At 48.2% G+C, this 27,934-nt stretch overlaps 2 protein-coding genes across 6 annotated transcripts in view; one reads left to right on the forward strand and one right to left on the reverse strand.

The window, feature by feature from the left end:
• Positions 1-747: 747 nt before the first annotated feature.
• On the reverse strand, positions 748-21,981 carry MED1 (mediator complex subunit 1). 3 transcript variants are annotated; one of them, XM_074557823.1, is made up of 18 exons: positions 21,780-21,981; positions 21,026-21,132; positions 20,298-20,376; positions 19,752-19,806; positions 18,466-18,598; positions 17,768-17,796; positions 17,363-17,434; positions 17,131-17,205; positions 16,702-16,775; positions 16,403-16,492; positions 15,624-15,735; positions 14,259-14,383; positions 13,395-13,513; positions 11,592-11,738; positions 10,170-10,224; positions 7,896-7,991; positions 6,497-6,602; positions 748-5,568 (listed from the first exon to the last, which is right to left on the reverse strand). In XM_074557823.1, the coding sequence occupies exons 1-18, from the start codon at positions 21,805-21,807 to the stop codon at positions 2,322-2,324; spliced, it is 4,749 nt and encodes a 1,582-aa protein (XP_074413924.1). In that variant the 5' UTR covers positions 21,808-21,981; the 3' UTR covers positions 748-2,321. The 3 variants fall into 3 exon arrangements, with proteins under 3 accessions (XP_074413924.1, XP_074413925.1, XP_074413923.1); XM_074557824.1 differs by lacking the exon at positions 10,170-10,224 and adding an exon at positions 11,222-11,276; XM_074557822.1 differs by lacking the exon at positions 10,170-10,224 and having other exon boundaries at positions 11,537-11,738.
• Positions 21,982-22,006: 25 nt separating this feature from the next.
• CDK12 (cyclin dependent kinase 12) overlaps positions 22,007-27,934 on the forward strand; it is a 58,451-nt gene continuing 52,523 nt past the window's right edge. For 2 of the 3 annotated variants that reach the window (XM_074557825.1, XM_074557826.1), the window contains exon 1: positions 22,007-23,916. In XM_074557825.1, coding sequence (XP_074413926.1) covers positions 22,880-23,916 — 1,037 coding nt within the window. In that variant the 5' untranslated portion in view covers positions 22,007-22,879. The remainder of the gene's footprint in view (positions 23,917-27,934) is intronic. The other variant, XM_074557827.1, reaches the window with a different exon arrangement.

The raw sequence follows: 27,934 nt of genomic DNA on the forward strand, positions 1-27,934 counted from the left end.
GCATGGCGGGGATGGGTTTGCGCTCCTCCCCTTCCCCCCAGCAACAGCGACACCGGTTTGTACCAAACGGGTTTATTTGCATGTAAATAAAGATGTTCTCTGCAATATCTCCAAAAAAGTTGAAATTCCACTTTCCGCCCCAAAAAACAGCCGGGATATTTACAAATTCCAGGGATTTTCCAGCCAGGGATTTATGTACATCATGATAATCGAGGAAAAGAACCAGTTTCTTTTAATCTCTGTGTTCACTTCACCACCTGAGATTAAAAGGTTTGGCTTATATTTAATTTTCACTTTATTTTTATCTTTCTGAATACTGAAAGATGTAAAAATCTTGAGAATATAAGCAAATATATTCCAAAAATAAACCATTTCTCAGAGCCCGAGCACTGACACCCCAAAACCTCAGCGTGGTCATGCACCTCAGCTCTCCCAGGACTGATGCCATTGGAAGGGGACAGGGCACCAAAATGGGGTGAAAAGCTCAAAATTTGGGCTGGAGGAGACGTTGTTCCCTCTGTTCCCACCTTCCACAGGGGGAATTTTGGATACTGAGCTTTGGTCTGGGTGAGGGGAGAGGAAATGAGTGCAGCTTGTTCCTTTTCAAACAGATTTTTGTGGCGATTTTGCTGCTTTCTCTTCCAACTTTTAGCGTGCAGCACAGCAGGAAAACACAGCTCTGGCTGAGGATGAGTCCAGGGATCCATCCTGGGGCATTCCCAGCCTGGATTCCATTAGAAAAAGTGCTTTTTGTTTTTGGAAGGCTGCTTGTGCCCCCTCACACAACTTGGATCCAAGGGATTTTGTCCAAAAAAAAATGGATTAAATAAAAGCAGGAGATGGGGCTCCAGAGCTGAATTCCTCTGGGATTGTGCTCCTGACATCCTTTTTGCAGCACCCCAAAATTCCAACACTGTGCCAGGTATCAGCGTTTGCTCCAGGTTTGCATTTCATTCCCATTTTCCTATCATTTCAAGCTCTGCTTGTGGCGTGCAGGACACCAGGAGCAAAGGATAAATACTGGAAAATGTAAGGAGGGAAAAGTTGGGGGAAGTTTGGGAGACATTCAGGCTCCTGTGGAGGAAGGGGTGAAAAATCCCTATCATGAACCTGCTAAAAAACACTTTCCAAAAAAAGCTGAAAACCAAACAGCTTTTGGGAAATTTCAGTGGTTTAAAAGAAAAACTCAAATCTTTGCCAACTTTTCTCGAAAGGTGAAGCAAAACCTCAATTCCCACAGGGAAATCCAGTGGGAGCAGGATCCTGCTCAGTCCATAATTCCACAGGAGATGTGTTTGCAGAACTCCTGATTTCCCACATTCCACTCGAGTGAATCAGATGAAACTGCTTTTAAAAATAAAACCCTCTCCTGAGTCTCTTTTCCTTTTCAGGGACCACAAGATCAGCCCGGAGAGGATGCCTGAGTCACGCTCCTAATTCCAGCCAAAAGGGGAAAATCCATCTTTTGAAGGAAATCAACACTTCTGCTGCAGCTCTGAGCCACTCTGGGATCGTTTTCCAAGCTGGAGAATCCTTCCCAGGATTGTTTGAGCACAATTTCCAACACAGCAGCGTGAGGAGGTTCCAGGGAAGTTTGTCCTTTTTCCATTGAGATTTGCTGGAATGTCACCAAAGCTTCAGAGCCACCCAAATTCCCACTGGGGGGAAAACAAGGAGCACGAGGTGTTGCCACATGGAGGTGAATAAATAGCTAAAATAAATGGGAAGGCAAAGCCAAGGCAGCAGCAATCCCTCAGAGCTCTGACCTGGGATAAAATCCTGATTTCCATGAGGAAGCAGTGCCCAGCTTGAGCTGGGCATTGAATGAAGGAATGCCATGGGAATAAAATAAATTAAAAAAAAAACCTCGTGGTTTTTCCTTCTTCTCCCAAAGAATTAAAACCCAGCCTTAAAACATTTCCTAAAATAATTACTTGAAAAACTTCCTACATCCAAAAGGAGCTTATCCTGAATGGGAAGAGGGCAGAGGGGCTGGCATCTCCCAGCCCAGCCTATGTCTGTTTGCCCCATGTGGGAGCTGCTCCCTCATTCCCACACTCTGCTCCATCCCTGGAATTCCCACAGGGATGATAATACTCATCAATTCAGGAAGAATGGAAGTGCCCACAGGGTGAAGGCCACAGGCAGGGACCTGGCTGCTGGCACTCACATCCTTCTGCACAGACCTTGCTGGTCTGAACATCTTGGAAATACTTTAGAAATACTCATTTTCCCCCTCTCCAAACAGACCCGTGTGGCAGGTTTGAGATGAATCTTTCCTTCCTTCCCTCCAGGACTTGCACACAGCTCATCTGAGAGAATTAATTACCAATTAGAGCAACATCCATGAGATCATCATCCTCCTCCCCGATGAGGAACTCGGGGCTGGCCCGGCTGGGCCGCTCAGCTGAGAGGATTGCATTGCTGGCCATGGCCAGAGACTGATCTGCTGAGATGGGAGACTTGGACCAGCTCTCAGGCTTCATCCCGTGCGATTTCTTCTTATCCCTGTCCTTATCCCGCTCCCTCTCTCTATCCCTATCCTTGTCCTTGACTTTTTTCTTCTCCTTTTTGTGCTTCTTGTGTTTCTCGGCGCTGTACTCGGGCAGGGGCCGGATGCCATCGTCGGAGCTGGGGCTGTTCTGGTAGGATTTCTCGGCGATGGACGAGCCCGACTCGCTCTCGCTGTCGATGTTCTGGGGGGTGTAGGCCGGGGATTTGCTGTGGCTGGGGGAGCAGCGCTCGTGCTTGGGCGTGGAGCCGCTGATCAGGGGCGATCCGTAGCTTTTGGAAGAAGCCATCTGAGGTCTCAGCCCATCCCCGCCTCCTTCTCCGGGTTTCTGCAGAGTCACTTTGGCTTTGATGCTGGGGGAGCCACCGTCGTGTTTGCTGATGATGATTTTGGCCACTCCGGTGCTTCCGACGTTTTTGGAATCCGAGTTCTTCTTGGAAGAGTCAGCGGATCCTCCGGAAACGGAGACCTTTGATTTCTCCTTGTCGCTCTTCTCCCGCTTTCCCTGGAACTCCCCTCCAGACATGTTGTGTTTGGAGGACATGGTATGGCTTGAGGAATTGGAACTGGGCCCCACCTGCCCATCCATGGCGTCCTCTCCGCCAGGCCCGCTCGTGACCACGCCGTGCTTCAGCTTGTCTATGACTGCAGTCAGAGATGGCTTCTTGTTTCTGCTGGGGGACTTCCCTTTGGAGCTTCCATGCTGGTTCTGGGATGAAGACATGGAAGACCCGCTGGATGAAAAGGAAGATGAAGATGCCGTGGAGGAATTGGACGAGGGAGGCGGTTTCTGTGACATAGACCCGGAGGATCCCATGCCTGAAGAGGATTTCATGCTCGAGCTCGACCCAGTCCCAGACATGTGGGACCCACCAGAACCAGAACTGATGGGTGACTTCGCTTTAGACGACGGGGGAGTACCCGGGACAGGCTTCATGGGAGAGGCGAGTTTGTCAGAGCCCCCTGAGGGCCTCGAGTGGGACGGGGAGATGTTTGGTTTGCTCATGGAAGGGTTCATGAGGGACGATGGCTTTCCTTGAGGTTTCATCTTGGTGCTGCCAGAGCCGGCGCTGAGGCCGTGCTTGGTGATGGGGGAGGATCCCGGCTTTCCCACCGACTGCGCCGAGCCCTTGGACTGACCCGAGCCAGAGCCACCTTGGCTGGAGTAGAGGCTGCTGCTCATCTTGGAGCCAGAAGAGCCTTCTGATTTGCTTTTAATTTTGCCTGAGGTTGAAGAGGAGGAAGAAGAGGAGGAGGAGGAAGAATGGCTATGATGGCTTTTGCTGCTGGAGGAGGTGACAGAACCACTACTCGTGTACTGGCCGTGTGAAGACGGTTTGCCAACAGTCACTGTGCCTTTTGGGATCTGAATGGTTATTTTTGGAATAGGAGGAGTCGCTACCCCGGGAGGAGTCTGGGATCTGCCCGAACTCCCCGGAGATTTGGACCCACCTGTGCTTGCTGGCGGCGTGAAGGGCCTGTTGGATGAACTGTGCGATGGAGATTTCCCATCTGTCTCCTGCTTCTTCCTCTTTGGGAGTTTCTCTTTGCTTTTGCCATCACTGGACGGCGTCCGGCTGCGCTTCCCCGGCTTCCCATCCATGCCAGCAGCTGCCATGGCCCCTCCAGACCCATTGCCTTCCTTTACCCGTTTCTGAGACTTCTCTTTTCCTAAATCCCCCGTGTTCAGCAAAGGGCTCTGACCTCCACTGTGGTGCTCCATGATGTCAGAGGACCCCAGTGCTTTGCTGGCAGCTGCAATAATACTAAAATCCACCGTGTCGGATGGAGCGCTCCCCTTAAATTTATTTTCCCCCCCATCACCCCCCAAGACTTGCACCCCCAAATTAGTTAGAGCCTGGGGGGCATAACCCTTGAAATCATCAGTGTCTCCGCTCTGACTGCTCTCATCAAAATATTCCTCCCCAAAACCACTCTGGCTCTGACTGTTCAGCAAGTCAGGGTTGAAATCTACCCCGTCTGGAAAGAAATGGTTGGAGGAGTCGCTGTTGGGGCTCACAGCGGCGTCCGCGATCAGGTCGGCGGGGTCTGTGTAGGGGTTCTCACTACTGTTGGTCTGAAAAACATCGGGGTCAAAGAGGGCACTTTGTGAATGTCCTGAACTAGAAGAATCTCTGACTGGAGTCCCAATGGGTGGGCAGTCCTCAGTGCTGGTGGGCAGCTTGGAAGCCTCCTCGGCTATGTCCGAGAGGATGTCGGTGACATCGGCCCCGATGCTGTCCGAGCTGGACAGGCGAACCATCCTCTGCATGCTGGGCTGGGCGTGGGGCAGGGCCTGCGGGTACGTGGTGGGAGGAGTGCTGCACTGGCTGGGTGCTGGAGTAATATGAGGGGTGTCCAGCGTGTCTGCAGTCATGTTGACATCAAAAATGGGGTTCTGAGAGTCAACATCCATGGAAAAGAGCTCCCTCTGGAAATCGTCCTCAGTCTGGTGCTTGGGCTTGTCGGCCGGCACGCGGGATTTTTTTTTCTTTTGTTTGTTCCCCCCAGGGCCCATTTCCATTCTGGGGGAGCCAGAGGAAGAGTTCTGCCTTTCCAAAGGGCTGCTCCCATAAAGAGTGGAGAAATCCTGAGGAGGATTCTCCTTAAGAAGGTTCATGAGCATGGGGTGGTTCTTGGTGTTGCTGGCTGGTGAGGATACTGGTGGTGGTGTGTGGTGGGGAGGGGTTGGACTTGAGCCAATGGTAGAGCCCACATTGCCTGTGATCTGTAACAAACTAGTGAGAATGGGGTTCTGAGACACTTTGCTGAAGTCCTCCCCATGGCCCACCGAGTCATGCCTCTCCTTCATGCTTATGCTCATGTTAAACAAAGTAGTGATGGGCCCCCCAGGAAAAGTGTTGGTTGGGGTGGTGGTCCCGCTCATCGGGTTGCTGCCTGTGGTCATGCCATACCCTGGGCTGCTGGCTGGGGGCAGGTTTTTCTTCACCATGTCTTCAACTGTCTCTGCAATGAGGGACAGGGCTGGCGTGTCAGCTTGGATGGTTTCTGCTTTCCTACGGATGGCTCTCATGGTGACAGGGATGGACATGCACCTGCGAGACACAGCACAGGCTCAGCTGGGGCTGGCTGCCCTCAGCAAAGCTCACTGGGGAGGTTTCACACCTCTAACAGGTACAAAATGAGCATTCAGGGGCTTGCACAGGAGAGCAGCAGGTCCAGGTTTATGTCCTGCTGTTCTTCTTGAATTCAGAGACACGTGCACTTGCAATCCCAGAGGGAGGATTAATCAATTATCTCTAATAACTGATAGCTGACAGATCATTATCTGCTAGTTAAAGAGCACAGAGTCATGGAAGGGGCCTTAAAGCCCATCCAGTCCCACTCTCTGCCATGCAGGGACACCTCCCATTGTCCCAGGCTGCTCCAAACCCTGCCCAGCCTGGCACTGGGCACTGCCAGGGATCCAGGGCCTGCCCACCCTCCCAGGGAGGGATTTCCTCCCAATATCCCACCTAGAACTATTGCTTCAGTTTAAAGCCATTCCCCTTGTCCTGTCTTCATGAAGGAATCTGGGTTGTTCCACCTTGGTAAACCTGATTTCCCATAACCTTATAAAAATCCCAGAAGCTTAAAGCCCATCCAGTTCCACCCCTCTGCCACGGGCAGGGGCAGCTTTTTGAGCTCAAAAATCAGTGATAACACCACATTCTCTTCATGGATAATGAATCTATAACATGCTAGAAGCAAAACCAGTGGTTTGCACCCAAAAGGTGACAGGAGTGTTGTGCCCTGGGAATGTCCTGCTCTGTTCTGAACGTGACTGAGGTGATAAAAGCCCTCAAAAACTCAAAAAAATCAGTAGCTACAGTTCAATATCTGGCATTAAATTTTCAGCATGGCTCTGAGTTCTTTCCTCCAAACAACCACAGAACAGCTCCAGAGCTGCTGGATAAACACAAGATGGAGCAGAGCTCATCTGTGTGACCGGGAGCATAAGGTGGGACAAAAATCCCAGCTTACCTTTGAACAACCTTGGCAATGAAATCATCTGTACAGATGAGGGCATCAGACAATCCTTTGTACAGCTTACAGCTCACGTGGCTGGAGTCCTGCACGTCCATCACCACTGCAGGAGAGCAGGGAGAGATCAAAATCTGTGGGATCTCAGGATTTGAGTCCTGGGATGCCGGGCCCCCGAGAGCACCCTTGGGGGGCCCAGGAGCCCTGGAATGTTCCAGAAGTGTCTGGTGGCTGCACTTTGACCCTACACGGGAGACGACACCTTTATGAAGATAAGAGGGCCTCACCGGGGTGAAGGGTGGAAAGATTAGCTAATTAGAGGGTGAGAAACAGGGTTTAGGATTTATGTACAGGGGGGTTTAGAGGAGTAAGATGGAGGAATTGGGGTGTGTCCTACCCTCCTTCTTCTTCCTCCTCTCCTCCATCTTCTTTGGCCACGGTGGCACCTTTGGATTGGTTATTACTAAGAGTACACCGAGTTATAACAATAGATGGTATTGGGGAAAAATGATAAATATTGTACACGTAACCATGGGTATAAAGATAGGTGGCTGCCCCGGAGGGCAGCACAGTGTGCTCATGGCTGACTGCTGAGCAGAGCTCTGTTCGGCTGAAAGAAAATCTTTTAGATAAACAATTAATAAACACAGAGACTGTGGGATCTCAGCACCTCAGGACTGAGGTGTCACCCAGAGCACCCTTGGGGGGCTCGGGAGTCCTGGAATGTTCCAGAAGTGTCTGGTGGCTGCACTTTGACCCTACACAGGAGACGACACCTGTATGAGGATAGGAGGGTTTCACCAGGGTGAATGGTGAAGGGATTGGTTAATTAGAGGGTGAGACACAGGGTTTAGGATTTATGTACAGGGGGGTTTAGAGAAGTAAGATGGAGGAATTGGGGCGTGTCCTGTCCTTCTCCTTCTTCTTCTTCTCCTCCATCTTCTGTGGTGATGGTGGCACTTTGAGATTGGTCATTACTGAAAGTGCACCGAGTTATAAGAATAGATGGTATTGGGGAAAAATGATAAATATTGTACACGTAACCATGGGTATAAAGATAGGTGGCTGCCCCGGAGGGCAGCACAGTGTGCTCATGGCTGACTGCTGAGCAGATCTTTGTTCGGCTGAGAGAACATCTTTTAGATAAACAATTAATAAACATAAAAACCGAAAGAAGAACTGAAGCCTCTTCTCGTCCTTCGATACGCGGGCTGCCCCAAGGCCACTCCGGGCCTTTCCAGGCCCTTCAAACAGCCGAGATAAACCGGACACTTGGCGTTCCCTGGGCGGACCAGAACTACCACAACCTTTCGGGGGGAGATAAACCGGACAAAAATCCTGCACACAGGGGGATGAAAGCCTGCCAGAAACTGCTCCTGCTGCCCCTGAGGCCACTTACCACACACCAGGGAGTCGTTCACAGGGTGCTGGAAGGACACACTGAAACACGAGTCAGACAGAGGACAAACTTCAAACTGCAGGATGCCAGGAGAATCTGAAAAACACAGGAACTTTAAACTTAGGGAGCGGTGGAGATGAACCAGAGTAGCATTCACATTTTCTAGAAAAATCTCTTCCCCCAGGATTTTTCTCCTGAGAAAAAGGAAAACAAGAATTATCTGATTTGTTTCTCCTGTGTTTTGCTCCTTTAGAATGTGTTTGGAGATTGTTTCATTGGTTTCTGCTGTGAGTTTTTTTCACTCATTGGCCGATTGGGGCCAGGCTGTGTTGGGCACAAGTTTTCATTATTATCTTTTTAACCTTCTGTAAGTGTCCTTTCTGTACTCTTTAGTATAGTTTAGTATAGCATTCTTGATATATTATATATTTTTCATACATACATATATATATATACACATACACATATATATAATATATATATCTATTTATAATATATATATCTATTTATAATATATATAATATAAAATGTATTATATATATTATATATATTATATATATTATATATATTATATATATTATATATATTATATATTAATATATAATATAATAATAAATGAGCCTTCTGAAAACATGGAGTTAGATTCATTATCCCTTCCTGCCACAAATAAAATAAACCAGAGCCTCAAAACCCCCACACAGATGGGGAAAAAAACCAAGGGAAGCAGCAGAGGCTTCATTTTTGATGAGGAAACCCCTCCAGAGCTCATCATTCTCATTTCATATTGCTCTGGAGGTGGCACCCACCTTTCTTCAGGACTGTCCTCTTGACACAGCTGCCAATGAGGGTGCTGTAGGCCACCTGATCTAATCTTCTCTATGTATCCTTTCTATATTCTTTAGTAAAGTATTCTTTAGTATAATATAGTACTATAAAATAATAAATGAGCCTTCTGAAAACATGCAGTTAGATTCATCATTCCTTCCTGCAATGGGAGACTCCACAAATACAATAAACAGCAGAGGCTTCGTTTCCAATGAGGGAAACTCCCCAGAGTTCATCATTCTCATTTCATATGGCTTTGGAGGTGGCACCCACCTTCCTTCAGGACTGTCCTCTTGACACAGCTGCCAATGAGGGTGCTGCAGGCCACCTGATCTAACCTTCTCTAAGTATCCTTTTTGTATTCTTTAATACAATATAGTACCATAAAATAATAAATGAGCCTCCTGACAACATGGAGTTAGATTCATCATTCCTTCCTGCAAAGGACTGTCCTCTTGACACAGCTGCCAATGAGGGTGTTGTTGGCTACCTGATCTAACCTTCTCTATGTATCTTTCCTGTATTCTTTAGTATAGTATTCTTTAATACAATATAGTACTATAAAATAATAAATTAGCCTCCTGAAAACATGGAGTTAGATTCATCATTCCTTCCTGCAATGGGAGACCCCACAAATACAATAAACAGCAGAGGCTTCGTTTCCAATGAGGAAAACTCTCCAGAGCTCATCAGCTGTCCTGGGTTGACTATACGATGCTTTTATCCCAAATCGTCTCATTCTGTTTATGTTGAATAATAATAAGTTTTGTACCTTTAAGAGTGTTACAGAGAGTGAAGGGGGAGAGAGAAGAAGCGCACAGTTTGTTTTCAGACACTGCACTCACTCCTCCACATTCCTGCTCCTGACTGTGTTGTCTGCGGACAGACAGCGGGACAGAGAGCTCTTCTTTTGCTTTTTAGTTAGTGTTAGCTAGCTGGGGCAAAGAAGTTCCCTGGACTGGTTTTTTTTAACCTTTTCTTTGGACCTCTTGGAACTGCTCTGGACTGAACACCCAGGAGAGCACCAGCAGCTGCAGCTGTGGCCCACCGGGCCGGGCCTGGCCTGCGACAATTCCAGCACTGAGAGACTGATCAGAGACTGAGTGAGCTGCTGCTTGAACCCGGGGTTTTCTCAGTTTGTCATCTCTTTTAGAGTGGCAAGGGGTCTCATTGTTTTGATACTGCTTTGGTCTTATTGTTTAATAAACAGGGGGTTTTTTCCACCTTTCTCCAAGGAGGTATTTTTCTTTCCTCCCGGACCAGTTGGGGGGAGGGGCCGATTGGATCTGCTTTTCCCACCGGAGCTCCTTTGGGGGGATTCTTCCCCAAATTTGCTCTAAACCTGGACAAATACATGAATTGGTGCCCAACGTGGGGCTCGAGCCCACGACCCTGAGATTAAGAGTCTCATGCTCTACCGACTGATATTTTTCTGGAGATGGCACCCACCTTCCTTCAGGACTGTCCTCTTGACACAGCTGCCGATGAGGGTGCTGTAGGCCACCTGATCTAATCTTCTCTAAGTATTCTTTCTGTATTCTTTAGTATAGCATTCTTTAATACAATATAGTACCATAAAATAATGAGCCTTCTGAAAACATGGAGTTAGATTCATCATTCCCTCCTGCCACAAATACAATAAACTGGAGCCTCAAAATCCCCCCAGAGATGGGGAAAAAAACAAGGGAAGCTTCATTTCCAATGAGGAAACCCCTCCAGAGCTCATCATTCTCATTTCATATTGCTCTGGAGGTGGCACCCACCTTCCTTCAGGACTGTCCTCTTGACACAGCTGCCAATGAGGGTGCTGTGACACTTGGTGCCTGATCTAACCTTCTCTGAGTATTCTTTCTGTATTCTTTAGTATAATATAGTATTATAAAATAATAAATTAGCCTTCTGAAAACAAGGAGTTAGATTCATCATTCCTTCCTGCAAAGGACTGTCCTCTTGACACAGCTGCCAATGAGGCTGCTGTGACACTTGGTGCCTGATCTAACCTTCTCTAAGTATCCTTTTTGTATTCTTTAATACAATATAGTACCATAAAATAATAAATGAGCCTCCTGAAAACATGCAGTTAGATTCATCACTCCTTCCTGCAATGGGAGACCCCACAAATACAATAAACAGCAGAGGCTTCATTTCCAATGAGGAAAATTCTCCAGAGTTCATCATTCTCATTTCATATTGCTCTGGAGGTGGCACCCACCTTCCTTCAGGACTGTCCTCTTGACACAGCTGCCAATGAGGGTGTTGTTGGCTACCTGATCTAACCTTCTCTCAGTATTCTTTAGTATAATATAGTACCATAAAATCATAAATGAGCCTTCTGAAAACATGGAGTTAGATTCATCATTCCTTCCTGCCACAAATATAAACCAGAGCCTCGAAACCCCCACAGAGATGGGGAAAAAAACAAGGGAAGCTTCATTTCCGATGACGAAACCTCCCCAGAGCTCATTATTCTCATTTCACATCCCTCTGGAGGTGGCACCCACCTTCCTTCAGGACTGTCCTCTTGACACAGCTGCCAATGAGGGTGTTGTAGGCTACCTGATCTAATCTTCTCTATGTATCCTTTCTGTATTCTTTAGTATAGTATTCTTTAATACAATATAGTACTATAAAATAATAAATTAGCCTCCTGAAAACATGCAGTTAGATTCATCATTCCTTCCTGCCACAAATATAAACCAGAGCCTCAAAACCCCCACAGATATGGGGAAAAAACCAAGGGAAGCTTCATTTCCGATGAGGAAACCTCCCCAGAGCTCATCATTCTCATTTCACATCCCTCTGGAGGTGGCACCCACCTTCCTTCAGGACTGTCCTCTTGACACAGCTGCCAATGAGGGTGTTGTAGGCCACCTGGTGCCGGATGAGGCTGAGGATGAGGGGCACCCTGCCGGGGTGCTGGAAGGCGATTTTGCTCAGCAGAGTCCCCTGCAGGCTCCGTCCGTCCGGGAGAGGAGCGTCCTTGTTGAGGAAGTAGCAGTGCTGCTGTCCTGGAAGAGCCTGACAACAATCCCTGCTTCAGGACGGGGGCATGGACACCCAGCAGGGCTCAGAGGCCACTAACACTGTGTCACCTTTGGACAAATGGTGGAGATTGTTTCAAAAATGGCTTAGAAGGCAGCTGTGAGGAGTAAAATTCTCACAGCCTGTTTCTGTAAACAGCAGAAGTTCTCAGGTTGTTTTTAATTACAAGTAAAAGTGACAAACATGAAGGCCTTGAGAACCTGGCATATCAGAGTTCTCAGGCAGCTTTCTCATAACAAGTAGATATTCTATCTTTGGCTGTTTCGGGAAATTATTTGAAAAATAATTTTGAGAACCCAAATCTTGGTATTGGAAACATAAGGAGGGGTTGGTGTGTTATCTCTGGCCTATTGTGAGCTCAGATTTTGCAATGGTCATGAACTTAATTAACACGGTTATAAAAGGTGACTGATTGATGAATAAACCAGAGTTGATGCTGATCAATGAGTGGGTCTTCTCCCTCCATCTTCAATAGACAAACACTGGGGATGTTTTCCTTCCACTCTGATCAAGGAAAACATTTTAATTTCTCAGAATTAATACTGCCCAACAGCATTCACTGTTCCCACTAAAAGTTTCCCACTGAATGGCATCTCCTCTGGGGTTAACACTCGTCCACAAATTTAAGGATTTCTCCCAAAATGCTGCAATTCATTCAGCCACACATCACTGGATAAAAGGAAGCAACAGGCTCAGCCCCTCTGTTCTCCTGCCTGCAGCTGCACTCCAACAGCAAAGCATCTTTCAATACCCCATTTTCCTAAAATGCTCATCACAGAATCATGGAATGGTTTGGGTTGGGAGGGCCTTAAATCCCATCCAGTGCCACAGACTGGGACACTTCCCACTATCCCAGATTACCCCAAGACCTGACCTCTGTGCCTTGTGGGGAAAGCCAGAAAAATATTTTATGGAATCCCAGAATATTTTGTGGTGGAAGAGACCCCAAGGCTCATCCAGTTCCATGGGCAGGGAAACCTTCCACTATCCCAGCTTGCTCCAAGGCCCAACTTGGCTTTGACCGCTTCCAGGAATGGGGCAGCCACAGGATCATATCATGCTTTTTATAAGCTACAAGAATGTAAAATTTGGTGGGTGATTGGTTGATGATTTATGATCATGGTTTGTATTTTTGTTTGGGTTTTTGAGGGGGTTAATTCTGTGTTTGTTTGGGGGTGGTTACAGAGTGATGATGATGGTTGGTTATTGTTTTTGATACTAGGAAATATAGAGGAAGGTTAATTGAAAGTGTATGGATGAGAAATGATTTGGATGATGTAGGGATATATGGTTTAATTATTTGATTTAAAAAAAAAGTCAAGATAAAAAAAAATGAATGCGTAAAATGGAAGTTACCTACATGAATCATAAAGCTTGAAGAACAAGCTTTGTTTAGAATAAATAAACAACAGAATAAATGTTCTGAATACAACTGAGGTGATAAAAACCCTGTGTAACCAACAAACTCAAAAATAAGCAGCTACAGTTCAACCTCTGGCACTCCAAACAACCACAGCACAGCTGGATTAACACAAAAACCATCTGTGTGACTGGGAGCACAAGGAACCCATTTTGTTATCCCACTGGGAGGCAGCTGAAGGCCCTGAGCTGGTGCTGGCAGCGCTCACTTACGGCGTAGAATCGCATGTTGTGGTTCAGGGGCAGCGGCTCGGCCTCCTTGGACAGCTCAAACTGGGTGATCAGCTCATACAGGGGCACAAAGGTGGGTGCTGTGTCAAACAGGGGGATACCTGAGAGGAAAAGACAGCAGGGAATGTTGGCAGCTGAATCCAATGGAAAAAAAACCTGGTCATGTTTTCTGGAAAAATCCCTTCGCCGAAGGTTTTGCTGCTGGGAAGCTGAGAAGCTTCAGAGAAAAATGAAAACAAGAATTATCTGATTTTTATATTTTATATTTATATTTTATATTTATATTTTATATTTTTATATTTGTTTCTCCTGTGGTTTGCTGCTTTGGAATGTGTTTGGAGATTGTTTACCAACAGCTGGTTGTTTCATTGGGTTTCTGTGAATTGTTAGGACTCATTGGCCAATCAGTGTCAACCTGTGACTCTGGAAAGAGTAATGAATTTTCATTGTTATTAACTTTTTAACCTTCTGTAAGTAACCTTGGAAAGAGTAATGAATTTTCATTGTTATTATTTTTCTAACCTTCTGTAAGTATCCTTTCTGTATTCTATGGTATAGTATAATTTAGTATTCTTTTATATAATATAGTATCATAAAATATAAAAGATACCATAAAATAATAAATATTTTATCATAAAATAATAAATTAGCCTCCTGACAACATGGAGTCGGATTCATCATTCCTTCCTTCATCTGGGGACCCAGCAAATACAATAAAAACCTGTCCAGGTGTTGCTGAGAACAGCACAAAACCCTGAGCACGTGTTAAAAATCAGCAGCATTTATTGATAGACACAAGGAGACTTTAATAAAAGCCCAGAGATGTCTGACAGGTCTGCAACCCACCTGTGCAGCTCTGCAGTTTCTGGATGAAAGCTCGAGACACTGGAATGGGACGGGGGAATTTCAGGAAGAAACAAGCAGGCAGGTCCACGCTGTTGGCACTGGTGATGGAGGAGAAAGATGGAGTTCTGGAAAAACGGGGGGAGAAAAGTTCCTGTGAGCTGCAAGAATTCTGCTCTCACCTGGCACAACATTTATGTTTGCTCAAATACACCTCAAAAATGTCGCTGTCATATTTTCTGAGAAGCCCCAAAGAAAAAGGAAAACAATTTTATCTCATCTGCTTCTCCTGTGTTTTGCTGTTTTGCAATGTGGCTGGGGATTGTTCATCCAGAATGTGAATTGTTTTAAATTAATGATCAATCACAGCCAGCTGTGTCAGGACTCTGGAGGAGAGAGCCACTGGTTTTTTATTAGTATTTTGTTGAGCCTTCTGTAAGTATTCTTTATTTTTTGGTATAATTTTAGTATAGCACATATAATATGATATGATATAATATGATATGATATAATGCAATATAATATAATGCAATACAATGCAATATATTATGTTATGCTATATTATATCAATATAATATAATATAATATAATACAATACAATATAATATATCATGATATTATATTATATCATATTATATTATATCATATTATATAATATCATTATATAATATAATACTATATTATATTACAATATGATATGATATAATATAATATAATTCAATGCAATACAATATATTATGTTATGTTACATTATATCAATATAATATAACATAACATAGTATTATTATATTATATTATTATATCATATCATATATCATATCATATCATATTATATCATATTGTGTTATATCATGTTATATAATATCATTATATCATATTATATAATATTATATCATATTACAATATTATATAGTACGGTATGATATAATATAATATAACATAATACAATGCAATGCAATACAATGCAATATAATATATTATGTTACATTATATCATTATAATAGAATATAATAGGATGCAATATAACATGATATAATATATTGTTATATTATTATATCATGATATCCTATCATATATCATGATACCATATCATATTATATCATATTGTGTTATATCATGTTAAATTATTATATTATATAATTATATCATTATTATATTATATTACATTACATCACATCATATCATATCATATATCATATCATATCATATCATACCAGATATTAAATTAGCCTTCTAAGAACACGGAGTCAGACTCATCATTCCTTCCAACACTGGGCTCTCAGCCAGCCCCACCCTGTCCCAGGCATTTCCTGTGGAATCCCTGTGCTGCTGTGACACTCCCCCAGCTCAGTGCTGGCCTGCCCTTACCCTTTGCTGTCCACAGGGTGGGAGCCCATGATCAGAGGAGCAATTGGGAGTTTGTGCATGGCCATGGTTCCCTCCACTGTCACCGACACGTTCATGCCCAGCGAGCGAGGAACTGCAGGGGGAAGCAGGAGAAGAGGGGAAAAAAAACCCTTAAGTGGCAAGGTTTGTGGATTAAACATGAATTAAATATATACTCTAAATATATACTCTCCATCCCTGGAAGTGTTCAAAGCCTTGGAGCAAGCTGGGATAGTGGAAGGTTTCCCTGCCCATGGAACTGGATGAGCCTTGGGGTCTCTTCCACCACAAAATATTCTGGGATTCCATAAAATATTATTCTGGCTTTCCCCACAAGGCACAGAGCTCACTGTTCCCCTTCAGGACCAAAGGGACAACAGCCAAACTGTTCTACCCAAATCCCCATTTCCCTCTTGCCAGGTGGACCAATTGCATCATCCTCAAAATATTTTCCAAATGCATTTGCGAGTTCATACTTTGCTCTTTGCAAAGTAAAACAAATTATGATTTTGGATCATTTCCCTCTCTTTTTTTTTTCCTTAACAACTGGAGCTTGGTTTTGGCATTGTAACAAGAGCCAGATGTCCATGAATAAAAACAAACTTTCATGATGGGAGAGGCACGAGGCTGGATGGAAGTGGATGAGCTTGGTTGAAACCCAAACCATTCTGGGATTTTATGTTTTTATACAGGTAACAAAACAAATCCTATGTTAAAATGAGATTCACTGCAAGGAAAAAGCAGATGCACAGCTCACCTACCATTGTTCTCATGCAAAACCACAGGGGCTCCAGTGCCATCCTCAAATAAATCATAGGGGGAGACGTAATATTTGAGGTTCATCAGGAGACCTGGGGAGAGAAATTCCTCAGGAGGCATCCTGAGAAGCCATGCTGATCCTCCCCACCCCACAAAGCCACACAAAGACTTTGTCCCTCTTTTATTTTGTCCTTTTTCATCACTTCATGTGGAACTGTGAGCCATACTTGAGGCCGGGAATAAATAAATTTTTAAAGTTTATTTAAATGAATTTATTTTTTTAAGGATGAATCACAGGTACCTCCACTCCTGGGGGTGAGATAGCCAACACTGCCATGCAGGATCTTGTCCAGGGGGTTTGCATTGGTGGCTTGCCTGCAAGAGAGGCACTCACAGTCTGACACAAGCCACAGCCACACCTGAGGCCAAAATTCATGTGCTGAGACTGATTTCAACTCAAAATTCACATTTCTGAGACCCAAAGAGGAGTTTATCCAAACTGCACAGGCAAAACAAAAGCTGCAGCATGGCTGGTGTATCACTGAACCTTCAGCAGTGAAACAAGGCCAAAGCTTTCTCTATTTAAACCACAATTTAATCCACCTGTTACAAACTTTTATTTTCCCTTTTAGATTCTCTTCCAATCAAATCCTGCAGTTAAAAAGGAATTTCTCAGAGCTGTAAGCATTTATAGATATTTAGAAAACCACACAGACACCACAAAACTTACCAATACATCCCAGCCATCTTTTGGAGATCCAACTCCAAGGATTGCAGAGCCAAGTACATTTTAGTTTTAAGTTTGCTTAGGGAAAAAAAAAAACAATAAAAAAATATAAGAAAACTTGAAAGAACTGTGCAGTGCAAACCTACAAGCTTGGAGGGGTTTTTTAATTTTATATGTGTGTATAAATAAATTATTTCATTTTATAAATGTGGATATAAATATATCCTGGACTTACTTGTCCCCTGGCAGCTTATAGAGGTTCACAAGTCCCCTCAGATGCTTTGAAAACTCATCAAAATTTTTCTCTCTGAAAGGAAAAAGGTGGAAATTACCAAGTATTCAAATGAGTAACAGATAGGTTTCATTTTAAGAAGTGATATTAATAAAGATGCTGAGCCACTTAAAAAAAAAAAGAATTTTGCTACATGGAAATGTGTTCTTTAAATGATCCAGCTTTAATGTGCTGTGGCCTTTGAAGATGCAAAGCAGTCAGAATCACAAAGCCAGAAAATCCCCTGGAAAAGTGAAGACACTTTGTGGGGAAGGAGGAATTGTGAAGAATTTTGTGTTTCCAGCCATCAAACAGCATCAGATCATTCCAGCAAAGAGAAAACACAAGAACCCACCCCCTGTCACTCACCTGAGATGTTGCACCAGCTCTGGGCAGCTCTGAAAAGGAAGGAACACACAAGGATGTCCCACTGCAGGCTCTGTGCAGCTCTGCAGCTGGGAAATATCAGAGCAGGGAAATTCTCAAATATTGTGAGCTTCACTTGCTGTGGTTCTACTTCTGCTCCTCAAGTCCAGGTAATGATATTTTTTATTAAATTGTTAATTTGAAATAAACTTCTCAAGCTGGGAAGATTTAGGTTGAAAATCTATGAGCTTACATAGGGATATTAAAAATGGGTTGTTTTGAGGAGAGGCCAAACACACACTAAGCTCAAACTCTCCTCCACATGCAGAAGGGCATTTTCTCCCAATTTAATTTTCCATTCCCAGATCTGAGCTTTGTAAGAACTTCTCTTGGAAACACAGCAAAAACTTACATAAAATTCTCAGAAAAATTAAGGTAAATTCCCAAAACTTACATAAAATTCTCAGAAAAATTAAGGTAAATTCCCCAAATGATTTTGAAAGTTGTGATTCCATTGATTAGAAAATCCCACTGGAACAAAATACTGCATGGAGGATTTTATTTCCCACCAGAACAAGCAGCAAGGGTGTAACTCTGGGTCTAAGGGAATGTTAACTAAACCCATTTTCTCTGCTCAAAATAAAGAGAGATAAACAGGAATCCCAAAAGCACAGGGGTTGCTCTTTGGCAGGAATACACACCACGGGGTTTTCTCCATGGTGAGCCACCTTGACATCACAGAGCAGCCCTGTGGGGTCCAGCTGCACCTCCACGTAGAACATGTCAGAGGTGATGTAACACTCGGTGCCGTTGGCGCTCAGGTGGGAGCCGAGGCTGCCGGAGGGAACGGGACAGGAATGGTTGGGAGATGCACAGAAAAACCCCAGAAAAATCCCACAGAACCCCAAAATCCAAGCACACAAACCCACACAAACCCCCCAATCCAAGCACACAAAACCCCCCAAATCCAAGCACACCAAACTCCCCAGTCCGAGTACACAAAACCCCACAATCCAACACAAACCCCGCAACCCAAAGCCCCCAATCCAACACACAAAACCCCACAATCCAAACTCACAAAATCCCCCAAAGCTCCAAAATCCAATACAAACCCCACAACACAAAACCCCCCAATCCAAGCACAGAAAATCCCCCAATTCAACACAAACCCCACAATCCAAGCACACAAACCCACCCAAACCTCCCCAATCCAAGCACACAAAACCCCCCAGTACAAGCACACCAAACTCCCCAGTCCAAGTACACAAAACCCCCAAATCCAAGCACACAAAACCCACCCAAAACCCCACAATCCAAGCCCACTAAACTCCACAATCCATCACACAAAACCCCACAACACAAACCCCACAATCCAAGCACACAAAACCCACCCAAAACTCACCCAAAAGCCCCCAATCCAAGCACACCAAACTCCCCAATCCAAGCACACCAAACCCACCCAAAACCCCACAATCCAAGCCCACTAAACTCCACAATCCATCACACAACACCCCACAATCCAAGCTCACAAACCCACCCAAACCTCCCCAATCCAAGCTCACGAGACCCCCCAGTCCATCACACAAAACCCCCAAATCCAAGCACACAGAGCCCCACAAATCCAAGCACACAGAACCCCACAAATCCAAGCACACAAAACTCCCCAATCCAAGCACACAGAATCCCCAATCCAAGCACACAGAATCCCCAATCCAAGCACACAAAACCCCCAATCCAAGCACACAGAATCACCCCAATCCAAGCACACAAAACCCCCCAATCCAAGCACACAAAACCCCCCAATCCAAGCACACAAAAGTCCAAAATCCAATATAAACCCCACAATACAAAACCCCCCAATCCAAGCACACAAAACCCCCAATCCAAGCACACAGAACCCCACAAATCCAAGCACACAGAACCCCACAAATCCAAGCCCCACAAGGCTCTGGGGAGCAGTCTGTGCCATCCAGAGGAGCAGACCCACCCGCTCTGCCGGGCGATGGACTCCAGGCGATCGGTCATGGCAGGCAGAGACGACACTGAGGGAGGAACAAAGCCAAACTTTAGGGGAAAGATCCAACATTCCCTAAGGAATTCCCACCAAAAATCAACCAAATCTCAGCTGGGTACTCCCTCCCATGCCTGCTCCCAAATACAGACATGAGGGTGTGCACAGAGAAACCCAAATATTCCCAAACTGCAAGGAGAAAATGGAATTTCTGCAAGAGGAATCCAGGTATGGGCACTCACAGAATGGTTTGGGTTGGGAGGGACCTCAAAGCCCATCCAGTGCCACCCCTGCTATGAGCAGGACACTTCTCACCAGCCCAGGTTCTCCAAATCTGGATATTTTCAAGAAAGGAGCAGCTAGAGCTTCTCTGTGAGAGAATTTTATTTTCCCAATAAAAGCAGCACAGCCTGGCTTGCACTGAGCTGAGTGTGTGATGAACCCCTGAGCACCAGGAACACCCTGGGTGGTTTTTATGGAACATTTCCATGGGATTTTCCACCCTTTGGAGAACACACCAACCTTTCAGGGCCTTCTGCAGGGTCTCCAAGCAGCTCACCAGGTGCTGGTGTCCCCCTGAGTTCAGCACCACACGCTTTTCCTTGGGCAGACAGAAGAAAAAAAAAATATCATTTTTCCTTGTTTCTCAATAGAAGGGAATTATGGCAACTTATGGGCAGCCAAGTGAGGTTTATTTAGTAATTAAAAGCAGATTAGATTTCATCCCCAAATTACAACATCCTGATTCCTCTAGGTGAGCAGTGGGTGTTTGCAAGCAGGTTACAAAGGCAGGCCTGGAATTAAGTTATTTTCTTTTTAGCAACTTTTTATAGGTCTGAGGTGAGAGTTTTAGAAAAAGACAGAAGAATAAAGAGTTGGGCAAACTCTTAACTTTATGGGCAGGAGGCTTTGCTGAGATCTCTCCTGCTCCTCCTTCCCTCACCCACACCAGTATTTTAAACTCATTTTTGACTAAGCCAGGGCTGAGTGTCACGGAACAAAAACAATATTCAAAAAACAAGTCATTGCTCCAAAAAGCAATATCCTGGAAGGGTGAAAATACAAGTTTGAGCTTTTTCCTGGCACTGAGCTGGAATTAGGGAAAGGCACATCAGGCAGGGAGGGTTTGGACATGGCTCAGGAGAGAGTGAGACCAAGCAAACCAAGGCAAACCAAGGCAAACCAAGGCAAAAACAGCTGGAAGAGAGGTAAGAAACCACTGATCCTGCTCAGAGCCCAGCAATGCTCACCATAACCTGCCGCACCAACTTCATGGTTTCTGTCCAGGGCCGGTTCTGGCTGTACTTGGCGTGCAGCCTCTCCAGGAGGGAGCTCATCTTGTTCAGCTTCTCTGCCTCTGGCACACAGGAATGTTCAGGAAACACCGTGAGCCACTTTTGGAAGTTAACAGTTCAGGAAACATACCACCTTTAAGCTGAAGAGGATTTCAAAGAATTTTCTTCCTGCAGGTTCCCAGACCTCGAGGTGAGGGAAATGTTATGGAATATCCCAGGCTGAGGGAAATGTTATGGAATATCCCAGCCCAACCTCCCTGGCCAGGCAGGATCACCTGGAATGTGCCAGGTGGGTGTGGAATTTCTGCAGACAGGGAGACCCCACACCCTCCCTGGGCTCCAGGGCTCTGACACCCTCCTGGAAAGAAACTTCATATCGAGGTGGAATTTGTTGCGTTTCAGTTTCTGGCCATTGCTCCTCGTCCTGTCTCTCATTGAACAGAGTCTGGCACCAAGCTCTGACACTTCCTGGGGATCTCTGTAGGGATTTATTGGATCCCCTCCCAACCTTCCCTTCTCCAGAATAAGCAGGCCCGGTTCCACGCTCCCTTCTCATCACAGAGATGCTCCAGACCTCAAATCACCTTTGAGACCCTCGCTCGTTTCACCTTTCTGGGCGTCACCTCATCCCCAGCCCCGGAGCCCCCACAGGACCCCCTCGCTCCCTCACGGGGCCAGCGCGAACCCTCGCGTCCTGCGCCGCACTCACCCTCGGCGCTGCCCGGCGCTGCCTTCATATTGCAGGTTCGGGGCCGGGATGGAGAGAGGGAGAGGCAGCGGAGAGGGATCGGGAGCGGGCGGGGAGCGGGGGCGGCGGCCGGCCCGGGCCGCCCTCGCCCTCACACGGCAGCGGCCGCCGCCATCGCTGCGCCCGCGGCCGCGCGCCCGCGCTCTCGCGAGACTTCGCCGCGCCCGCAGGGGAGGGCGTGGCTCGGGGGCCAGCACGCCCCGCCCCCTCAGCCTGCTGGAAGCGCGGCGGCGGCCGCTGTGCAGCCCTAACGGAGCATTAACCGCCCGTTAGCCGGCGGTGCGCCGGGCCGGGCTCCACAGCGACCCGCAGGCGGCTTTAGAGCGCAGCGCAGCGCGGCGGAGCGGGAGAGCGGCGGGAGGCCGGGGCGGCGGCGACGCCGCCATGGAGCTTTGTTGCGGGCCGGGCGCTAGGGGGCGCTGTCCCCGCCCCGCGCCCCAATAAAGTTGGCCGGGAAGGCGCCGCCGGCCGCGCGATTTCGCGGCTCTCGCGAGAGGACGAGCGCGCGGCCCCGCCCATCTCCGAGAGGTCTCGCGGACGAGGAGGACTCGCGCCGGAGCGCAGGGAGGGGTGGCGGCGGCGGCCGCGTTGTTATCGCGAGAGTTGCGGGCGGGTCTCGCGAGAGTTGGCGGTGCCCCCGGACGGCGCCGCTCCGGTTCGGGCAGAGCGCGGGGGCCGGGCCGGGGGCGGCGGCGGCTCCGGGGCCCCTTCGGCCGGGGATCCTCCGCGCCCAGGCCCCGCCACCGCCGCTGAGGCCGCGGGCAGCGCTCCGGGCCCGGGCCCCGCCTTCCCGGGGCGCCCCCGCGGCCGCGCTGCCCGCCGGGCCTGGGCCCCTCGGATGAGGCGGTGAGGCCGCGGCGCTTCCCCCTCCCCTCCCGGCACCTTCCCCCCTCCCCTCCCCGTCCCTGCCGCCTCCTCCGGGGCCTCGCGCCCCGCTCCCCATGTAGGAGGGAGCCCCGAGGCCGGCGTGGATGGTGCGAGGGGCGGGCGCCGAGGGAGTTTGAAGTTCGGGGCTTGCGCGGAGTCCCCCCCTCGCCGTTCCCGAGCGCAGCGGGGGAGGAATGCCAAATCCGGAGAGACATGGGGGCAAGAAGGATGGCGGCGGGGGGGCCTCGCAGCCGGGCAGCGGGAGCTCCAACAGCAAGGAGAGGCACCGGGCGGGCTCCAGGCACAAGAGGCACAAGTCCAGGCACTCCAAGGAGTCCCCGCTGGCGGCCCAGGAAGCGGCGGCGCCCCTGGGAGCGGTGATCAAGCCGCTGGTGGAGTACGATGACATCAGCTCGGACTCGGACACCTTCTCGGACGATGTGGCCCTCAAGCTGGACAGGAGGGACAACGAGGAGAGGAGGGCGGAGAGGAGCGAGAGGGCCCAGAAGCACCGGCACCACCAGCACAAGCGGCTCCGCGAGCTGATGAAGAGCAAACAGGCGGAGAAGGACAGGAAGCTGGAAAAGAGCCTGGATGCTTCCAGCAGGTCCGCCAAGGAGAGGATCTCGGGATCCTCCAAGAGGCTCCTGGAGAGCGACGAGCACCCCAAGGCTCTCTCCTCGTCCAAGAGCAGCACCAAGGAATCGCGCTCGGCCAAGGCGCACAAGGAGAAATCCAGGAAGGAGCGGGAGCTCAAATCCAGCCACAAAGAGCGCAGCAAAAGCCATCGCAAAAGGGACGCTCCCAAAAGTTACAAAACCATCGACAGCCCCAAGAGGAAATCCAGGAGCCCTCACAGGAAATGGTCGGACAGCCCCAAACTGGACGACAGCCCTTCGGGAGCCTCCTACGTGCAGGAGTACGACCTCAGCCCGCCCCGCTCGCACACCTCCAGCACCTACGATCCCTACAGGAAGAGCCCCGGCGGCTCCTCACGCCGCCAATCCCTCAGCCCACCCTACAAGGAACCCGTGGCTTACCAGAACGCCCGCTCGCCCAGCCCCTACAGCCGGCGGCAGCGATCCGTGAGCCCCTACGGCCGGAGGCGCTCGTCCAGCTACGAGCGGGGCAGCGGCTCCTACAGCGGGAGATCCCCGAGCCCCTACGGCCGCCGCCGCTCCAGCAGCCCCTTCGCCTCCAAGCGCTCCGTGAGCCGGAGCCCCATCGCCAGGTGCGTGTGCTGCGAGCTGGGAGGATGGCTAGGAGAGTTTGGAGTGATGGGATAAAGGGGGAGTGGGTTTAGGTGGGATATATCCATGAATGGGATGAAATTCCAGCCACCCTGCATGGGGAGGCTCCCTGAGCAGGATTTAAGGTGCTTACCTGGTGGGAAGTTCAGCCATGGGGAATGTTTAAGAAATTAAGAAAAATTTCTTCCCTGTGAGGGCAGTGAGAGCCTGGGGGAGTTGCCCAGGGAAGTTTGATGCTCCATTCCTGGAGTTGTCCAAGGTTGGGAACTTCAGCCATAGGGAATGTTTTCACCTGGTTCTCACTAAATTAGTAAAATATTATTCCCTGTGAAGGTGATGAGGGCCTGGCTCAGTTGTGGAGGCTCCATCCCTGTCCAAGGCTGGGAGGTTCAGCCATGGGGAATGTTTTTACCTGGTTCTGACTAAATTAAGAAAAATTTCTCCCCTGTGAAGGTGATGAGGGCCCGGCTCAGTTGTCCAAGGTTGGACAGAGCTTGGAGCAAGCTGGGCTAGTGCAAGGTGTTCCCACCCATGGGATGGTGTTGAGGGCCCTTCCCAACCCAAACCATTCCACAATTCTGTGGTTCCTTTCCTCCCCTCTGGTGCCCAGTTTGGCTCTGGACTGATCTGTGTGGGGTTCTGTGGTCGGGGCCCTGAGAATTCCCTGACACTTTGGGAAACGCCTCAGTGTGTGGCGGGAGGCAGCGTCCATGTTGGGAGGGAGGCTGGGGCAGCTCTGGGATGAAATTCCAGCCACCTCCGGAGTGACCCCTGCATGGGGAGGCTCCCTGAGCAGGATTTAAGGTGCTTACCTGGTGGGGAGTTCAGCCATGGGGAATGTTTAAGAAATAAAGAAAAACTTCTTCCCTGTGAGGGCGGTGAGAGCCTGGGGGAGTTGCCCAGGGAAGTTTGATGCTCCATCCCTGGAGTTGTCCAAGGCTGGGAAGTTCAGCCATGGGGAATGTTTTTACCTGATTCTCACTAAATTAGTAAAATATTATTCCCTGTGAAGGTGATGAGGGCCTGGCTCAGTTGTGGATGCTCCATCCCTGGAGTTGTCCAAGGCTGGGAAGTTTAGCCATGGGGAATGTTTTCACCTGGTTCTTATTAAATTAAGAAAAAATTCTCCCCTGTGAGGGCGATGAAGGCCTGGCACAGTTGTGGATGCTCCATCCCTGTCCAAGGTTGGGAAATTCAGCCATGGGGAATGTTTTTACCTGGTTCTCACTAAATTAAGAAAAATTTCCTCCCTGTGAGGTGATGAGGGCCTGGCTCAGTTGTGGAGGCTCCATCCCTGGAGTTGTCTAAGGTTGGGAAGTTCAGCCATGGGGAATGTTTTCATTTTCACCTGGCTCTCGCTAAATTAAGAAAAATTTCTCCCCTGTGAAGGTGATGAGGGCCTGGCTCAGTTGTGGATGCTCCATCCCCGAAGTTGTCCAAGGTTTTGAGGTTCAGCCATGGGGAATGTTTTCACCTGGTTCTCACTAAATTAAGAAAAATTTCTTCCCTGTGAGTTTGGTGAGAGCCTGGGGGAGTTGCCCAGGGAAGCTGTGATGCCTCGTCCCTGGAGTTGTCCAAGGCTGGGAAGTTCAGCCATGGGGAATGTTTTCACCTGGTTCTCATGTTTTTATCTGTTTGCTGCATGTGGGAACATGATGTTGCTTTTCAGGAGGGCTCCTTTTGGTGCATTTTGCTCTTTCTGAATTGTTCTGTCTTTCCCCTTGGATTAGCACCAACCACGTGCAAACTCCATCTCTAAAGCCTAAACTTCCTTTCCTTTCCTTTCCTTTCCTTTCCTTTCCTTTCCTTTCCTTTCCTTTCCTTTCCTTTCCTTTCCTTTCCTTTCCTTTCCTTTCCTTTCCTTTCCTTTCCTTTCCTTCTTCCTTTCCTTCTTCCTTTCCTTCTTCCTTTCCTTCTTCCTTTCCTTCTTCCTTTCCTTCTTCCTTTCCTTCTTCCTTTCCTTCTTCCTTTCCTTCTTCCTTTCCTTCTTCCTTTCCTTCTTCCTTTCCTTCTTCCTTTCCTTCTTCCTTTCCTTCTTCCTTTCCTTCTTCCTTTCCTTCTTCCTTTCCTTCTTCCTTTCCTTCTTCCTTTCCTTTCTTTTCTTCCCTTCTGAAATCTGGGCAGTCTGGAAGGATGAGGAACAACCAGCTGGATTCTGGCTTACCTCTAATTTTCTCTCTTTTCCCCTTTCTCTCTAACTTTTCTCCAGAAGGTAACAATTCTTTCAAGGTAGCTGTGTGTGTTTTATTTCAGGTGTTCATTAATCACCCTGTGACACAGCCTAAGGTTGATTTTTTAATTTCCCTAGCCCTGGTTTGCATTCAGTGAGTTTCCAGCTGTCTCCATGGCTGCTTTGCTTGGAGCTCCATGGCAATTCAGATGTGCCCTGGAATGCAATGGCCATAGGAATGCTGGGCTGCATCCTCCAGCACCCAGGCCTGTTGGAATTTGGTCTTTGTTACCACAACCCTGAACTTGAGGAGTTCTGTCTTGCCTTTGTCCTTGCTGGCATTTCTGACATCAAATCTCTGTATTCCACTGTGATTTTACAGTGCAGATCTGCAGGCTGCTCCTCCTCTGGCCTGTTTTCTCTGTGTACACCTGGGAGCTTCTCAGGGCTAGGCCTGCATGGGTTTCTCCTCCTTCCCTTCAATCCTTTTTGCCTGTTGGTGCTGCTCTGACATCATTTAGTGACCTTTGAAGAGTGAGTGGTGCAGCTCTGAGCAGGGAGAAGCAACATCAGAGTTTTCCTGAGAGTTTGAGATTTTTCTTCTCTGTGTGAGCTGGCTGCTTCTGAGGTGAGAAATCCAGCAGTTGAAAGTTCCATTTCCCTGATTTATGGTTGAGAGCACTTTGTGCTGCTTCCTTCAACTTTCAGAGCTGTTTTTTAAGGATGTTTCTGACTCTTGACTCAATGCTGGACCCCAAAGCAGATGAGTTCCAAAGGTTACTCACTGTTTACTCACTCCTCTCTCTTTCCTGGGCAGATAACTCAGTGACTGTGTGAGGTGTTCCATTGCCTTTGGAAAACACCTGCAGTGGCTGGAGAGGGAATTTCACCTGTTTCCCATGTGGCAGGTGAAGTTTGGGTTGTAATTCTTGTGTTAGTTTGGCTTTGTGGAGCTGCCAGGCTGTGAGGTGGGACTGGAAGGGGGGAATTCTTGGTCAGGTGGGACCTGGGGGGGCTCAGGGCTCACCTGGGGGGGCTCAGGGCTCACCTGGAAGTCTCAGGGCTCACCTAGAAGGGGTCCAGGGCTCACCTGGGAGGGGCTCAGGTGCTCAGGACACACCTGGAAGTCTCAGGGCTCACCTAGGGTAGCTCAGGTGTGTTCAGGAGGGGCTCAGAGCTCACCTGGAAGGGTTCAGGTGTGTTCAGGAGGTGCTCAGGACACACCTAGGGGGGCTCAGGGCTCACCTGGAGGGCTCAGGTGTGTTCAGGAGGGGTTCAGGGCTCACCTAGGGTGGCTCAGGGCTCACCTGGGGGTGCTCAGGGCTCAGGTGTGTTCAGGAGGTGCTCAGGACACACCTGGGGGGGCTCAGGGCTCACCTAGAGGGGCTCAGGACACACCTGATGGAGCTCAGGGCTCACCTAGGGTAGCTCAGGGCTCACCTAGGGTAGCTCAGGGCTCACCTGGAAGTCTCAGGGCTCACCTAGAAAGGGTTCAGGCCTTACCTGGGGGGCTCAGGTGTGTTCAGGAGGTGCTCAGGACACACCTGGGGAGCTCAGGTGTGTTCAGGAGGGGCTCAGGGCTCTCCTAGGGTAGCTCAGGGCTCACCTGGAGAGCTCAGGTGTGTTCAGGAGGGGCTCAGGGCTCACCTGGAATTCTCAGGGCTCACCTGATGGAGCTCAGGGCTCACCTGGGGGGACTCAGGTGTGTTCAGGGGGGCTCAGGGCTCACCTAGAAAGGGTTCAGGGCTCACCTGGAGAGCTCAGGGCTCACCTAGAAAGGGCTCAGGGCTCACCTGGAAGGGTTCAGGGCTCACCTGGGGTAGCTCAGG

The sequence above is a fragment of the Zonotrichia albicollis genome, chromosome 23 (genome assembly GCF_047830755.1).
Source record: "Zonotrichia albicollis isolate bZonAlb1 chromosome 23, bZonAlb1.hap1, whole genome shotgun sequence".
Lineage (NCBI taxonomy): Eukaryota > Metazoa > Chordata > Aves > Passeriformes > Passerellidae > Zonotrichia > Zonotrichia albicollis.

Coding starts and splice junctions, on each gene's coding strand:
- MED1 (XM_074557823.1), bottom strand. CDS start 21,807: ATGAAGGCAGCGCCGGGCAGCGCCGAGG. Junction 19,807..20,297: donor CCTGCAGAAGGCCCTGAAAG/GTTGGTGTGTTC, acceptor TTCCTCCCTCAG/TGTCGTCTCTGCCTGCCATG. Junction 13,514..14,258: donor GAAACTGCAGAGCTGCACAG/GTGGGTTGCAGA, acceptor TTTTCCTCTCAG/GTATCCCCCTGTTTGACACA.